This window comes from Thamnophis sirtalis, unplaced genomic scaffold, assembly GCF_051295495.1.
Source record: "Thamnophis sirtalis isolate CommonGarterSnake01/CBP01778 unplaced genomic scaffold, rThaSir2_p1.2 scaffold_2, whole genome shotgun sequence".
In the NCBI taxonomy this organism is placed as follows: Eukaryota; Metazoa; Chordata; class Lepidosauria; order Squamata; family Natricidae; genus Thamnophis; species Thamnophis sirtalis.
The window spans coordinates 24,666,339-24,683,640 of NW_028261382.1; the positions used below are offsets into that span (position 1 = coordinate 24,666,339).

Consider the following 17,302-nt stretch of genomic DNA (forward strand, 5'->3'; position numbering starts at 1 on the left):
CCTGCAGTTTCAGTTAGCCCGCAGCTAATCCAAAAAGGAATTGGCACGGGGAGTTAATACCCTCCCCCAGAGATTTGCGGATATCTCTGGAGTCCTGGGTCTCTCCCCACCTTCACTGTCGTCTACGGGACAGCTAGAGTTCAAAGAACCCGTCCAAAAATCCTTTGGTATAGAGGAATTTCAGGAGTAGCCTGAAACTCCATCTTCTCACTGCTAAGCCCCGCCTTCTTGCCCCTGAGGGTCGTAAATTTTAACCTAGCTCGGCGCTGGGTGAGGGGGTCGTTAAAACGTCTCCTCATTGCTGCCATAAAGTCATCAAAATTCCTCAGGAGAGGGGAGTTACTATTATGTAATCCGACCATCCAGTCAGCTGCTTTCTTCTCTAGGGCCATTAACACAATTTTTACTTTAGATTCATCAGAGTCTAGATCAGGCCCATATATTTGCATATAATTCCAGACCTGAATAATAAACAGCCCCAAACCGCTAGGTTCTCCATCATACTTTATGCTTAAGGGTGGGACCTTAGCCATCCGGCGTCGCCTGCCCCGCCCCGCTCTCGGAATGTCTCTAGCCTCAAAGGGAGAGGTCGGTGCTGGGTTTTCTTGTGCACACCCCCCCTTCGGCCTCTCCAGTCTCCCTTAAGCTTAGCAACGGGTACCTTTTCTCTAGTTCCTCTGCTGGGTCCCTTTCCACAGCACTCTCTCGAGCCTGGCGTTTGCTCCATGCCTCTTCGAGGAGTTTCATGCCTTGGGACATTTTGTAGTCTTCTTCCCTAGAGCCATGCCAGTCAGCAGCTGGTTTTTTGGATCTCCTCCTTGTGACTCCAGTTAGTAGTTCCTCAGGTTCCTCTTTCTGTCCCACTCCCCAAGTCCAGCTGGGTCGAACAGCAGGTTCCTCCACTCTCAGGTCGGCCAGCATTTCTGTTAAAGATGGTGCTGCCATTGCACCCATTTCTTCTTCCTGGTCGCTTTCATGTAAAGACATCTTTCTTTTTCTTCTGTGAGGGCACCCCCCTCGGAAGGTGTTCGCTCCGGGTTGGATGCGAGGTGAGACTCAGCTTATTGTCAGGTGCTGCTTCATTTAATAATCAGGAAAGAAACCACTCAACTCCATTTGATTGAAATTAAGCGTACTTTTACTAATTACAAACGAATAGTAGCAAAGCAGAGTCTGGTTAATTGGGCGCGAAAGCAATGAATATCATGTATAGTTCAATCCCTTCCCCTTGGCATCCCAGTCCATAATCCAATAATATTTCACCCAACTGTCAGGTGGGAGATATCTTCAAAAAGCATCATCAGGGTGGAATGCTGGACAGTTAACTTTGGCGGGAAACTCCTTTCCTCCACATGCACAATGAGATGGTCAGGACAGCTTCTAGAATATTCCTCCAGCACATAATGATTGCTCTTCCAAATACCATGCCCCCCTCCCCATTTCAATGGCAGCTGAAGCAGCAGCAAAGCAGAGGCTGACACCCTAACCCTAACATGAACCCGAGTCCAAATCCGCGGACCCAGACGCGGACCCTAACCCTAACATGAACCTGAATCCAAACCTGGACACAGACCCTGACCCTAACATGAACCCAGACCCAGACCCTGACCCTTACCCCGACATCGACCCTGACCCAAGCCCTGACCCGGACCCTAACCCTAACATGAACCCGAACCCGGACCCTAACATGAACCCGAACCCGGACCCTTACCCTGACCCTAACATGAACCCGAATCCGAACCCAGACCCTGACCCTAACATGAACCCGGACCCTGATCTGGACCCTGACCCTGACCCTGACCCTAACCCAGACACAGACCCTGGCCCGGACCGTGACCCTGACCCTAACAAGAACCCGAACCCGGACCCTGACCCTAACGTGAATCCGAACCCGGACCCCGACCATGACCCTAACCATAACCCAACATGAACCCGGACCTGAACCCAGACCCTGACCCTAACATGAACCCGAACCTGGACCCGGACCCCGACCCTTACCCGGACCCAGACCCTAACCCTGACTCTAACCCTAACCCTAACATGAATCCAAACCCAAACCCGGACCCCGACCCTAACCCTAACATGAACCCGAACCCAGACCCTGACTCTAACTGTAACCCTGACCCTGAACCCCACCCTGACCCCACCCCCACCCCCACCCTAATATGAAGCCAAACCCTCACCCTCACCCTTACCCTCACCCTGTCCCGGACCCAGACCATGACCATGACCCTGACCCTAAACCTAACCCTAACATGAACCCGAACCCGAAGATGATTTAGTTTTAATAGTTGTTTTATACGTTATTTGATTTATGCTTCTGCAGGAAATCAGACAAAAATTGTAGAAACAAGTACAATGGTTTCAGATGGCAATCCAGTCCCTTTTTAAAAGCTTCAAGGATAAGGTGACCAGATGTCCCGCTTTTGGTGGAACAGTCACGATTTTTCACAATTTGTCCCGTGTCCCATGACGTTTTAAAAGTCACGATTTTCATGGGTGAGTGGACGAAAGGGCATTGGCAGTGCTGCCAGGACCCGCTGTGCGAGGGAAGAGCAGAGCGGGACCTGAGGAAAGCCGGAGGGAGGGTGCTCGGAGGGAGGGGGAGCCAAGATGGCGGTAGCTGAGGAGGAGGTCTCGCGGCTGCTGCCGCCACCGATGCCGCCAAGGAATTGCAGGATGATAGTGGCTGTGTGCCGGGTGGGCAGCCTGCGGGGCTGGAGGCTGCGTAGCGGCTGCGCACTGCCGAGCACTAACAGGAGTCACGGGGCGCGCTGGTCGAGCAGCCTTGCGTACACATCTCGCCTCGCCGCCCAATGGAGGCTGCCCTGCTGCTCGCGCTGCTGTGCCTCTGCTCCGCCGAGAAGATGCCACCGCCACCCCCGCCGGCTTTTCCCTCCCGGACATCCGCCACCAAGGAGCCGCCCGAAGCCTTCTTGCCCACCACTGGCTGCACCACGGCCGACTTGCCCCGGGTGGGCTGGAAGGCTGGAAGGCTTCAGGCGGCGGGCGGGAAGAGCCTGTGAGCGGATGGCGGTGGCATCACTGCCCAGGAGTGCCCGAAGCTTTCCTGCCCACCACTGGCTGCACCATGGCCGACTCACCCCGGGCGGGCTGGAAGGCTTCGGGTGGCAGGAGTCCGTGCAGATACGCAACTCACCTCGCTGCCTGATGGAGGCTGCCCTGCTGCTGGCGCTGCTGCATCTCTGCTCCGCCGCGAAGATGCCACCACCACCCCTGCCGGCTTTTCCCACCCGGACACCCGCCGCTGAGGAGCTGCCCAAAGCCTTCCTGCTCACCACCAGCTGCACCGCGGCCGACTCGCCCTGGGCGGGCTGGAAGGCTTTGGGCGGCGGGCATCCGGGTGGGAAGAGCCGGCGAAGATACCACCGCCACCACCCCCGCTGGCTCTTCCCGCCCGGACACCCGCCGCCCAGGAGCTGCCCAAAGCCTTCCTGCCCACCACCAGCTGCACTGCGGCCGACTCGCCCCGAGCAGGCTGGAAGGCTGGAAGGCTTTGGGCAACGGGCATCCAGGCGGGAAGAGCCGGCGAAGATACCACCGCCACCACCCCTGTTGGCTCTTCCTACCCGGACACCCGCCGCCGAGGAGCCGCCCGAAGCCCTCCTGCCCACCACCGGCTGCACCGCGGCCGACTCACCCCGGGCGGGCTGGAAGACTGGAAGGCTTTGGGCGGCGGGCATCCGGGCGGGAAGAGCCGGCGAAGATACCACCGCCACCACCCCCGCTGGCTCTTCCTGCCCAGACACCCGCCGCCCAGGAGCCACCCGAAGCCCTCCTGCCCACCACCGGCTGCACCGCGGGCGACTTGCCCCGGGCAGGCTGGAAGGCTTTGGGCGGCAGGGCGGGAAGAGCCGGCGAGCGGATGGCGGTGGCATCGCCGCCCAGGAGCACTGTTCCCTCTAAGGTGCGCGCCTGCGCGCCCGCGCACCTTGCAAGAAAGCCCCGCGCAGAGTTTCTATCTGCCGCGCAGAGAAACTCTGTAAAGGAAACGTTTTGCAGGCGGCCAGCTACAACTGGATCTGGCAGTGCTGCTGCCTTTTGGAGGAGGAGGAGGCGAACCAGCCTGCCACCACCGGCCACAGCCAGCCCCGCCGCTCTTCCTGCCCCCTTCCCAGCCCCACAGTCCAGCGGACGCAGAAGAAGCAGCCCCGGGGCTCCGCTGCCATCCCAGGGGAGGAAAATCGTGTTGGACCAGCAGTGGCTGCAACAGTGAGGAGTTAGGAAGTGGGGGATGCAAATGCCCAGCTGTCCGCAAGGCATAGAAATCCTCCCATTCCACACAATCCTGTCAGAGCTGAAGAAGCTCTGTGCAAAAACCCCCTTTGTTCCCATCTTGCCTGAGCTCAAAACCGCAGCCTTTAAACGAGGCTCAGCGTAACGCGGAGGAAGGAAGACGTTTCCTTCTGGGGAAAGAGCTGGAGGCCGGGAGAAAGATCCAAACGCGGACCCTGGCTATCTCCCACCACCACCTCCTCGCTTCCAGGAACTCCCCGCAACCCCCCGCCCCACAAGAGAGACATCAGCGCCGCCCCGAGGGACACGCAGCGGCATCGTCTCCCCCCCCCGCCCCAATAGGGACTCCCAAATTTTCTAACATTATCTGTTTCTTTTGTTTTTCAATGCAATCAGAGACAAAAATGTTATGTCTGAAATTAAAACACAAGAAGATTGGTATAACTTCAGAATATAGGAGAAATATAAGCTTATTCAATAGATATTCAGGAATAAAACCAACATTATGAATAGCTTTCACACAGGATACAATATTTCAGAATGCAGAAATGAAGAAGCTGGAGACTTGCTTTGCAACATATTTTACGCACCAATTAGGAAATTTTAATTTTAAAAAACTTAAGAGAAAAAAATACCCCTCACAATAACCCATATTCTTAGAGACTTTCATTTTGGATATACAATACATGAGGGTGCCTTAGCACCTTGGAGCCATACAGTGGTAGGAAGGGACTGTGATAATAGTTGAATTCTGTTTTAATCCACTCACACTTTATAATTCTATGCCTAATGTTAATCTTTATTTATTCTCAATAATACATTAAAACCTTTAAAATGCTTTTGTATGAAATCATGCTAGAAAGAATCATGTATCTCTAACAATTTTATTGAAATTATAAAACAGGCAGTGACATTTTAATAATTTGAGACACAGTTTACAGAAAGCAAAATTGATTGGGGTTATTATAATTCCCCATTTGTTACCAGAGTTTACTTCTGACAAAAAACAGGAGGAAGCCCTAGGAAGGGCTATTTTACACATTCCTTGAGGGGCTTAATAGTTAAGGCGCTGGACTAGGATTTAAGAGACCTGGTTCAAAACTACCCTCAAGACACAGCCACTTTTTTTCGCAGGAAGGGGGAGTTGAGCTGGTGCTCTGCAGATTTTGATTTTAGAAAAAGAAAATAAAGGCTTCTTGGTCCACATGGACGGGAAAGTCAAAATCCAGAAAATTAACCTTGTTTAGGAAAGTTTTGCACTGACGGAAAAATAGTGTTTTCCAGTGAAAGTTTTTTCCCTACTTTTCCTTGTTTGCTTTTTTGGCCTTCTCTTCTCTCTTTTCTTTCTTCCTTTTTTCTTTCCTTCCTTCCTTCTTTCTTCCTTCTTTCTTCCTTTTCTCTTTCTCTCTTTCTTTTTTCTGCCTCTTTTTCTTATCCTCCCACCCTCCACTCCCCTTTCTTTTTCTCTTTCTCCTCTTTCCTTTTTTGTCTCTCCCTCTGTCTCTGTCTCTCTCTCCCTCTCCCTTCTTTCCTTCCTCCCTCCCTTCCTCTCCCCTCTTTGTTTGCTTCTTTAAGTGCTCCAATTGCTAATCTATATCAGTTGGTAATTTATTCATAACTTGCTAATATCACTGCAGACTATTGGATAGTAAGGGGGAAAGTATAGTCCTCAACTTACAACAGTTCACTTAATGACTAAAGCTACATCAGCACTGAAAAAAGTGAATTACAGCTGTTCTTCACACATGATCATTGCAGCATCCCCATGGTCATATGATCAAAATTTGGATCTTTGGCAACTGCCTCATATTTATGACGGTTGCAATGTCCTGGGGTCACCTTTTGCAACCATCTGCCAAGGAAAGTCAGTAGGAAAGTCAGACTGACTTAACAACCAGGTTACTGATTTAACCGCAGTGATTCACTTAACTGTAGCAAGAAAGGTTGTAAAATGGGGCAAAACTCACTTAACAAATGTCTCCCTTAGCAATAGAAACTTTGGGCTCAATGATGGTCGTAGATTGAGGACTACCTGTATAGGGAGATTTCGTTACTTAATGGATATTTACATGGTAGAATTGAGTTTCAAATAACACTAAGTTCGTTGTCTTGGGTGACATCTATGGAAAAAATCCAGGTGCTCAGGTATGAAAATGTGCTGCTCAAACACTATACTTTTCCGCTCACACGGAAAAAAAATTAGAGGGAACATTGCCCAGGAGTGCCCGAAGCTTTCTTGCCCACCACCAGCTGCACCACTGCCGACTCGCCCCGGGTGGGCTGGAAGGCTTTGGGTGGGCATCTGGGCAGGAAGAGCCGGCAAAGATGCCACCCCCACCCCCCATCGGCCCTTCCTGCCCAGATGCCCGCCGCCCAGGAGCCGCCCGAAGACTTCCTGCCCACCACCGGCTGCACCACAGCCGACTCGCCCCGGGTGGACTGGAAGGCTTCGGGCGTCCAGGCTGGAAGAGCCGGCGAGCGGATGGCGGTGGCATCGCCGCCCAGGAGCTGCCTGAAGCCTTCCTGCCCACCACCTACTCTCCCCGGACTTGTTTTGATGAGTGCGGGGCGACTGACGGTAGTTTGCACCAGCCGCGCCCGCTCAAACTATCGTCAGTCGCCCCGTGTTAAAATCTGGTCACCTTACGCTTGGTGGGAGCTGTGGACGCCATTGGGTCGGTGCTCCCCACACCGCACATATCCCTCTCCTTCTTCCCATCGCACGTGATTCCCCTACCGGCGCTGCCATCCATCAGAGGCAGATATAAAGCTCCAGAAAAGGCGCCACGACTGGGGCCAGGCGCCAGTGGAGGCTGCTCTTTGTCCCGCCTAGGGGAAGGGCCCAGGACTGGGACTAGGGAGGACTCCATTGCGCCAAGCCAGGTAGGTGCCTTCCTGCGCTTTGGGTACCAAGCAGGATCCCTGCATCGTTTTCTGGGGCAAGGGAGAGACTTTGCAGACGGGCGACGGAGCAGACCTGGAGGGAAGAAGAGGTGTTCACTTGGGAGGGTGGGGAAGGGAGCGCGGTGGGTCAGGTTCTTTGGAGCAGTTTGGCAGCCAAGGTGCGAGGACGGGGCGCTCTCCCCCGCCTCCCTGTTCTCCGAAGCTAATTTCCTCCTGTGCAAGTTTTTAAGTCTGCGGGGTATGTTTCCCCTCCCTTTCCGGTCACCTGCTCCCCGAGAACTCTGAAGAGCACCTGCGGTTTCTTCCGTGGGTAGCCCGAGATGGAATCCACGGGCCAGGTAGGCATCTCACCCGTGGAACCCAAACAATGTCAGGCCTGGCTCCTTTTGCAGGCGGGTTGCGCTCCCTGTGAGAATCGACCACACTTTGCCTTCTTCCAAGACGGTCCCTCTCCGAGGCTGTTGCGGTGGGATAGAAAGGATGATCGAGGTTGGTTTTCTTCCTCCACCCCCCACGCCGGCGGACTGTCCCCTCTCCCACCTCTCCCCTCCATCTTGTGAAGGCTGCGATCCGTGCCTCCCCCACCCCAATCCTTTCTGCTAAGACACAAGGGTGCTCAGTTTTTGGCAGTTATCAATATGGTCACGAGGCACGATTGATGGGAAAGGAAAAATAAGGGGTGGTTGAGCGGCTATTTTCCTTGGAGGAGTGGGGATGGGTGGTGGGTGGGGAGAGATTAAGACAACACAGTTGATAAAGAGATGTTAACAAACGGTTCGGGATGAGAGTAGGCTCTCCACAGGATGGGAACCTGAGGATGTTGTGCACTCAGTGTCCCTCAGTCCCTCAGTGTCACTCAGAGTTTTAGGACTCCTACATGCCCCTCCCAATAATTGAGCTCCCTTCAAAAAGGGTTGGAGATTTTTAATATCCTGTTAGGGACCATGCAAGTCTGACCCGTCCAGAGGATGGGTGGTAGTTGGGAAAGCCTCTTTTCTTTGCAGACAGTAACCGTCTTTTGATGGTTTTATTTCCTCCCATGGGGAATGGAGGCTGTTGTATTAAGGATTTGTCCGAAGACGTGCTTTCATATAATTCATGACTTTGTATATGTGTGTGCATGTAGGCAGAGAGATTTCCTTAGATGAGGAAATGTATGTCATCTGAAAGATTATGGAGCAGAAGGAGGGTGAATGTGGGCTGTGATGCACGGCTAACCCTCTAGAGATTTTAGCAGAGCACAAAAGGATTGTGGCTCCCAGTAGCAGCAACGGCAGCAAACGTCTTCCTTGCCAGCTTCTAAACTGGGATGTTATTGAAAGAAAGGAACCCTTGAATGTGAAGCTAAGAGTAAATTTTAGGCAACCAGATAGTGAGTTAGCTCTCCGATAGTAAAAAATTGCAGGCTGCTTAATTCATTCTCAGAGTATATTATCTTTTCGTTTTGCCCTTGGTTTCAATTGGGATTCAAATAAGAACTGTAGTCCAACAGCTACATTCCGTAAGAAGGGGGATGAGTGCAAACGCCCCTTGCACTGTAAGGCTATGAAGCTGGAACTGATATGTTAAAGTCTCCAGTTTAAATGTCATCTTAGCTAGGTGACTTTAAGGAAAGTACAGCTGTCAATTAAGGTACCTACCCCTATCTGCTGAATGAAGATAATAATATATTCTGATTTAAGGGAATGATGGCAAACAAGGCTTCTTGAAATAATGCTTGCAAAGTAATATAGAAATGTTGGCTGCAAAAGTTGATGGAATTAGGAGAGATGGCAAAATTGACTGCTTTGATTAAAGAACACAATTAATTTTGTTTCTACTTGAAAACCCCTTTTGTGCTTCGGGGGAGGGGGAGTAAAACTTTGATTTTGGTTTTTCTGATTAGATAGTTTGTTGTTATAGAATTGGGTAGTATATATTATTGTGTAAAAGTAAAAAGTTGGGGTTGTAATGTTATTATTTTCTACTGTGCTGAAAGAGTCAGAAGTCAATGCCTCCTCCCTCCCTTTTCCCTTTCTACCACACACTTTCTCCTTTTTCCCTTTTTCCCTTCTTAATTTCCCCTTATTTTTTTTTTGTCTTTTATATTCTGATAAAATAATAAAAATAATTAAGCAGGTGAGAAAGATGAAAAGTAAATGTGATTAAAGTTCACTTTTCATCTTCCTCCACCATCAGTGCCTTTCCCTCTCACTTTGGCCTTTTCTAGTGGAGCAAAAATAATATTTCTGTCAAAGCTTCCTTCCCAGGGGAGAACTCCCAGGATGCCAAGAGATGGGCATTAAAGCCAACCCAAAAAAGGAAGACCCTATCCCAGAAATCTTGCTTCAAGCCGAATTTCCCCCCATTTCCCTCATTACACTAAAAAAACCCTCTTCCATGTCTTCCTACTAAATGAGAGCCTTTTGGTGTAAGGGTGAAAGGGCTGGCCTACACACCAAGGGAAGATGAGTTCGAGTCCTGCTTTGGGGCCAGTTGTTCTCTCTCAGCCCAACCCACCTCACAGAGTTGTTGTTATGTGGAAAATATTAAAAGGAAGATTAGGTATGTTTTCCGCCTTTCAGTTGTTTGTAAAAATAAGACAGGTGGGATAAAAATCTAATAAATAATAAAAATAAAAATAAATGAACCATAGACTATTTATTCTATTAGAACATCTTATTTCTAATCAATTCAATTGGATTATTCCTTCATGAGGATTGAAGGTAGCCTTAACTAAAAAGTCCCGATTTTTTTTAAATTTTTAATCAAGACACACACACCCTCAATGGTGTCCCTCTTTACCAATCTGAAAATCTGGTCACCTTATTCAAGGATGAAGCTCCCACAACTTCCGAAGGCAACTTCTGTTCCATATAGGGTCTCCTGCTTCTGCAGGAGATTGCACTAGATGACTAGAAGACCTCCAAGGTCCCTTCCCCCCGATAATTGATTCCTTAATAGTCCACACCCTCCATGTTGTATGATTGTTAAGGAAAGTCACGTGGATCCTTTCAATGTCCAAATTCAACAGCCGGAACTGGCTAGCAATTTTTCCAGGACCGTCAAGTTACAAAAGGGCGGGCTGGGGTTTTCTCTTCAGGCTGAGAAGGAGGCATGGGGAAAAACGGGAGGGCAGCGAAAGGCTCCTGGACAGAACCGAAAGCGCGAAGGCATCTTCCAATTTTGGCAAAAATTGTCAAAAAAAATTGGCAATTTTTGCAAAAAGGGCTCTCTGCGCAGGCGCGTGCACGGGCTGGAGCTCCCGGGCGGAACCTCCCTCCGGACTTCTGGGTTCCGGAGGACGGAAGTTCTTCCCGCGCAGGCCAGGTGAGCGGCCGGGGGGGGGGGCGGGGGCTGGCGAGGGCTCCGGGGCGGCAGCGGCTCCTTGGGGAAACGGCTGTGGGCCGCTTCGAGCCGGAAGCACAGAGGGCGCCCGGGGTTGCCTAGCATCGCCGCCTGTCCCGCGGCTGACCCTTAGTCAGGGGTCTCCAACCTTGGCAACTTTTAAGACTTGTGGACTCCAACTCCCAGAATTCCTCAGCGCTCAAAGCTAAGCCAGCAAAGCTAAGTTGGCTGAAGAATTCTGGGAGTTGAAGTCCACAATAAGACATAAATTGCCAAGGTTGGAGACTCCTGCCCTAAAGGCCCCTTGGGGGCTACCGGGCAGCCTGTCTGCCCAGCGGCGGATGGCGCTGCCCCCCGACGGCCTCGGAGCCTTGGAAATTGGCGGAGGGCCGCCCGAGTCCCCGCGACCCCAGTTTGGGGTTTGGGTGAGATCGCCGAGGAGGCAGCTTGGGGGCTGCGACCGCCCCCGCCCCCTTTAGAAGCAGCCCTGGGTGCGGGACCAAACACTCTTCCTTTTCGAGGGACACCGCTGTCCCGGCCCTGCTGCCGGCTTGGCGGGCTGCACAGGACGGCCGGGTGCACGGAAGGAGACAGCCCTCGCCCCCCCCCCTTGGCGTCCCACGCCCCTCCGGTTGCCTTGAGGGTGAAGTGGCTCTACGGGACCCTCTGCCTCGGAGGTTTCTTTGATTGATTCCCTTTTAAAGAGGTCCATTTCCTAGACGTTGAGTCTCCCCTCCCCCCAACTTGTAGGGCCAGATCTCTGTAGGGTTTTGCCTTGTCGAGAAACCGGCTCCCTTCCAGGAGCCTTGAGCACAACAGCCTCCTCCGGCTGCTGACTTTGCTAGATTCTGGGCCAGGGAAAGACTATCCTTTTTCACCTTCCTTACTTCGCTCAGCTAGGAATATGATTAAGGGGGTTTCTTTTTCATAGAGAGGGCTGTAAAAAGCACTGTGAAGCAGTTTATAAGAGAGGTACTACTACCACTCTATAAAGCCCTAGTAAGACTACACCTAGAGTTCTGCATCCAGTTCTAGTCCCCAAACTATAAACAAGATGTTGAGACTCTAGAAAAAGTGCAGAGAAGAGCAACCAGGATGATGAAGGGACTGGAGGCTGAAACAGGCAATGAATAGTTACAGGAACTGGGCATGGCTGGTCTTGTGAAGAGAAGGACTAGGGGAGACAGGATAGAAGTCTTCCAATATTTGAGGGGCTGCCACAGAGAGGAAGGGGTCAAGCTATTCTCCAAAGCACCTGAAGGCCAGACAAGGAACAATGGATGGAAACTGAACAACGAGAGATTCATCCTGGAAATAAGGAGGAGTTTCCTGACAGTGGAACCCGTGGAACAGAAGTTGCCTTCAGAAGTTGTGGAAGCTTAACCACTGGAGACTTTCAAAAAGAGACTGGTCTGCCATCTGTCAGAAATAGTGTAGGGTCTCCTGCTTGGGTGGGGGGTTGGACTAGATGACCTCTAAGGTCCCTTCCAAGTCTGTTAATATGTATAATAAGTGTTTTTTTTCACTCTGTTGGATTGCCCATGTGAGCCTAGCTTCAATTAAATCATACCCTCATGGAAAATTACACAAGCAGGAGACCCTATACCTTGGTCCTTGTGAAGCTGGCCTTAGTGACTTAACTAGTGGAATGGCTTGCCTCCAGAGGTTGTGGGTGCTCCATCACTAGTCGTTTTCAAGAAGAGACTGTACGGCCATTTGTCTGAAATGTTTTAGGGTTTCCTGCTTGAGCAGAGGTTAGACTAGAGAACCTCCAAGGTTCCTTCCAATTCTGTTATTTGTTCTGTTACCTGATCAAGAGTTGCAACTCAAAATAACTTGCAGGATGGTTCTAATCTTTGCTGAGGAGGATATGCTCAGTCCCTGAGAAAACAGGGCAGGATGAGGCCTACTTTTCTCTTTGTTTTGGTGCTGCAGGCAGCTGTTATGCTGAGACTTCGTCTTTTGACCTGGGATGTCACAGACACTCTGCTTCGTCTCCGGGTACCCGTGGGGCAGAGTTATTCCGCCGAGGCCCAGGCCTTTGGCCTCCAGGTACCGGCTGAGGTTCTCAACCACTCCTTTTCCCAAGCTCATATATCCCATAGCCAGCGTTTCCCCAACTATGGCTTGGGCCAGGGCCTCAGCTCCAAGCAATGGTGGTTTGGGGTTGTCTTGGAGACCTTCCAGCTTTCCGGAATTCATGACACTGGTGTTCTTTGGCCCGTTGCTGAAAAACTCTACCAGGATTATAGTAGCCCAAAGAATTGGGACCTGGTCCCAGGTGCCATTGAGGTACTCCAGTGGTGCCAGCAACAGGGGATCCCCATGGGAGTGGTCTCCAACTCTGACCGCAGGGTGCAAGAGATTCTGAGCCGGTGCAACCTCCGACAATATTTTCAGTTTGTCTTAACCTCGGAAGAAGTGGGGTTTGCCAAGCCAGACCGGCGCATTTTTCTGGAAGCCCTCCGCAGTGCCAAGGTGGAGCCCCAGCTGGCTGCTCATGTGGGGGACCATTACGTGAATGACTACTTGGCTGCAAGGAAGGCTGGGCTGCACAGCTTCCTGTTTAAAATGGCCAGGGGGCTGGTTGACAGCAACATGGAGGTGCCAGAAAACCACCTTCTATCTTCACTTTTAGATCTGCAGGCTCGGATAGAGAAAGGCTAAAAGTAAACGGCTGGATTTCGGCAGCTGTTTCTAGCAGAGGAAATTGCAATTTTAACAACTCTTAACATGAACCCGAAGTAAGACCAATAAAATCTTTATCACTGCTGATAAGAGTTTGCAGCATGGAATTAGAGGCTGATGCAAAATGTTTTTGGGGAACTGAGGGGATTCTAACATACACACTCAATTGCTGCTAACAGGAAAAGAAATGTAACAGGCATAATAGGGGGCGGGGGTATTACTTTGGAGTATTACAGAACAGTTTGCTTATTCCAGGCGAATTTACAGACTGGACATGTAGTTGTGGTTGATTTGTGAAAGATTCCTTGATGTTCCTTGAGAATTCCAAAAGTGCTTTTTCAAAAGGCAACTGGACTTTGTTTTCCCTTAAAAGGAAAAAGAAAAGCAAAGTCCAAGTGCCTTTTGTCCCACCAAGAGTGTCTTTTGGTGGGACAACCATGAGCTGGATGACTGAGAATGTCTATAAACTTCTTTACATGGAATCTTTCTATCCCAGCTCTTTTCCCAGCAACCTTTGCTAATGATACAAGAAGTCGATTGAGCCCCACACTGAGATTACTTCCCACTGAGAAATTCCACTTCAGTCCAGTCTAAAACTGAAACAGGGGAATGGATCTGGGTCCAAACTCCAACTGGTTCTCACAGGGTTAGAGGTCAGCCCTAGAAGCTGGGTGCGGATGGGATAGCACAGAACTGCTGCCACTCACTGCCCCACTCACCTGAAGTGCAGCCAAGAACAGCTAAAGTCCAGAGCCATTGTGCTGGTGGACTCTTAACTGGGCTGCAGGATCCCCTCATCTTCCTCAGTTTGTGCAACACAAAATTGAGAGGAGCTCTGAGTCTTGAGGGCACAGCCTGGCACTCTCATGGGGCACCTTTCCTAGCTGGGGCTTGTCTGCAACCCCCATTGTTCCCACAAGATGGCAATGCTGGGGAAGGATGGCATTCCCATTTGTGAGGAAATGTCCTGTCCCGTCCACCCCCACCCAAATGACTGGTCTATCAGGGCAGCCTGGTCCACCCAGATATACAAGCAGTCATTTTCGCAAAATAATACATTTTGTGTTGAATTTATATTTACCTTCTTTTCTTTGCTGGTAAATATAAATTCAACATTTGTGAGGAAGGTTCCCAGATGGGTGGGGTGGGGTGGTAGCTAGGACTGGGCATACCTTGGGCTAATTGTTTTTCTCAGCCCAGCTGACCTCCCAGGGTGCAGCTGAAGAAGGACCATTGGGGGAGGCTTTGGTGGGGGAAGAAGACAACCACAGGCCTCCAGCCTCAAACTACGCTCCTCTATTTGGTAGAAACCACTCCCTCCCTCCCATCTCTGCTCTCAGTGGGGTTACATACCCCAAGGGTGTCCATCAGTTGGCAGTGATTATGGTCACCAGGTAGGTCAGAGGGCATCTAATTTCTGCAGTGACTCCTTCTGGTGTGCCTCCTGGGTCAACATATTTTGATGGGCCTGCTCTTGGGCCTGGGCTGCAGTGTTCTTCAGTGTCCATACATACCTAACAAAGTTCAGAGCCCACCCCATCTCCCAATTTTTGCTGGCAGCTGTCCAGTGCACTCTCCACCTTGAAAAGCCCTCCATTCCACTTGGCAAAACTGCAGTTGCATGGAACAACATACCTTCTGCCTGGCATGAGCTGCTCAGAGGGATGTTATGTACCAAATGCTACAAGACCTACTGTACATATTCGGAGTCCTCTCTGATCATGGGCTACTGAGTCGAAATTGGCTCTGCAGCTAGTCCCCATTTTAAAGGAGTGGATGTGGCACCCTTCATCTCCCCCATTCTGCCTTTGCATACACAACAATAGAAGGATTATTGCATCTCCAGTCAGAACCTCTCCCCAACCATCAGGCTGCTCTCAAAAGCCAGGAGCGGGCTGGGGGATGTGCTGAAAGAGGGTCACCCTCCCCCTACTCTGGGATGCATCTTCGTTTAGCCACACTTCTATAGGCGGACGTTCAATTAATATTGAGTGGAAGCAACAGCTCCAGAAATGGCTTTTGGAGCTACTGCAGAGCAGCTACTGGATTAGGTCCCCCAAAGATCCCAAGACATTGTTAACACAAGGTGCTGTTTATTTTCTGGCAGGACTTCTGCCACAAATTGAACCATGGAAGCACGCTGCCCTTCGGATTTTCACTGTGGCCCACCGGTTCTGAAGACAAAGAGGGAAACCGGGGCTTGCAAAGCATATTTAACACCGGCTTCCCCGCAACCAGGCCCGGGGTTCAGACAGTCGCCTCCCAGGAAGGAGCTTTTGCAGCAAGGGATTGCAAGCCAAGAGAATTACTTCGGGGAGGCGGTGGGAAGGTCGGTAGGGCTAGGCGAGAGCCGCTCTCGACTGCAATCTCTTTCACCCACCGGAGTTACCTTCCTTCGGAATCGGAGGTCCAACTTCTAAAATCCCCGCTAGCTGGAAGGCGCGTCTTCCTTTGAATCGCTCCCTGCGGCGCTTCTGGATCTGGGCCCTTCTAAGCGGTCGCAGGCGTCCTCCCCCGCAGCTCGGCCGTTTCCTGGGCAAGCGCGGGTCTGTGCAGCCGGGACCGCCCTATGCTGGGCGCCCGCCGATCGCCGCTAGCTAAGCAGAAGCAGCGCAAGGATCGGCGTACCACTCGGGTACGCTGGCCGTGGGGGAGCCGCCCTTTCCCAGTCCCGCCCTCTGGCCTGAGCCCCGCCCCGCTGCTCCCGGAGTCTCCACGCGGAGAGCCACGCTCCCTCCTTCGTGGACCCGTTCTCGGCACCCCCGGCCGGTTGCGGTTCCCGAAGGCTTAAACTCTGCAGAGATTCTCGGTCCCCCTGGTCCTGGTTCTCCCAAAGGTGGTTTTTCAGGAGACAACTGGGCTTACTGGGTTTTTTCTTTGAAGAGGATTCGCTTCTCATCCTGACAGGATAGTGAGGAATAGAAGGATTTATATCATATATTCATATATATTTATATTATATTCAGTGCTTCAAGGACCCTCTCAAAGGATGCCAATGACCAGCTGTCTTCAAGGAATATAAATCCTTCCATTCCCCACCATCCAATCAGAGCTGAAGAAGCTTCTGGGATGAGAAGTGAAACGTCTTCAAAGAAAAACCAGAAAGTCTGATTGCCTTGGAAAAAAAGCTCCTTTGTGATAATGGCAACAATAGAGGCAATTCAGGAGCAGATATAATTGTTCCAGATTTCATATCTAACATTTCCTGTGTGGCCAGAAGCAAATATTAGTGTCAGTAATTACTGCATTTGTGAATAAAATCTTGTGTGCGTCTGAGATACCATACAATAAGAGCATTGTTATAAATTCAGATTCTACGACTACACAAAAGAAAACTACTGAAATAGGACACCCATTGCCCCTGGAGCCTGAGTGAAGTAGCAGAAGGCAGCAATCTTAATTCTGGTGCAGAAATTTCCCACATGGAAGTGGTCTGCTCAATGGCCAGGCTCACCCAGCCTGGTTGGGCTTCAGACTTCTTGGCTTCAAAAAGAGGAAAACTTAAGGGATGTAAGAAGCAGACTGAGCACCTTACCGAACAGAGCAGATAGCCGTGGCCAGGTGTGATATGATCACCAGTAGATACGGTAAACATTGATTCTCTGTCATCTAGGTCATGGTTGTCCCAAACAAAGCTGCTTTATCAGGAGGCAACTGGACTTCCTTGTTTTTTCCTTGAAGACGTTTAGCTTCTCATCCAAGAAGCTTCTTCAGTTCTGACTGGATGGAGGGGAATGGAAAGATTTATATTCCTTGCAGGCAGCTGGTCATTTGCATCTTTTTGATTGAAGCACTTGGAAGTTTATCTCTGTCCACAGGGTCACCTGAGTAGTTCTCCTGGTACCTGTAGTCTGCAATTCCCCCCCCCCTCCAAATCCATTCCTACTCCCACACCATTCCAAGGGTGTTCATCCCAAATTGCTATAGCTATACAATTTGGGATGAAAACCTTTGGAATGGAGTGGGAGTAGGAATGGATTTCCAGAGGAAAAATTGCAGACGACAGGAACCAGGAGCACCATTCAGGTGATTCTGAGGACACAGACAAACCTCCAAGTGGCCTCAAGGACCTTTTAAAAGGATGCAAATGACCAGCTGTCCGCAAGGAATATAAATCCTTCCATTC

At 50.8% G+C, this 17,302-nt stretch overlaps 1 protein-coding gene across 1 annotated transcript; it reads left to right on the top strand.

The window, feature by feature from the left end:
• Positions 1–10,422: 10,422 nt before the first annotated feature.
• HDHD3 (haloacid dehalogenase like hydrolase domain containing 3) lies at positions 10,423–13,283 on the top strand. The gene is made up of 2 exons (XM_087704468.1): positions 10,423–10,470; positions 12,424–13,283. Exon 2 carries the CDS (start codon positions 12,433–12,435, stop codon positions 13,153–13,155), a length of 723 nt encoding a protein of 240 aa, XP_087560594.1. The 5' UTR covers positions 10,423–10,470; positions 12,424–12,432; the 3' UTR covers positions 13,156–13,283.
• The last annotated feature ends 4,019 nt before the right edge of the window (positions 13,284–17,302 follow it).

Excerpts from the sequence above, each read along its gene's own strand:
- HDHD3 (XM_087704468.1), top strand. The coding sequence starts at position 12,433 with ATGCTGAGACTTCGTCTTTTGACCTGGGATGTCACAGACACTCTGCTT.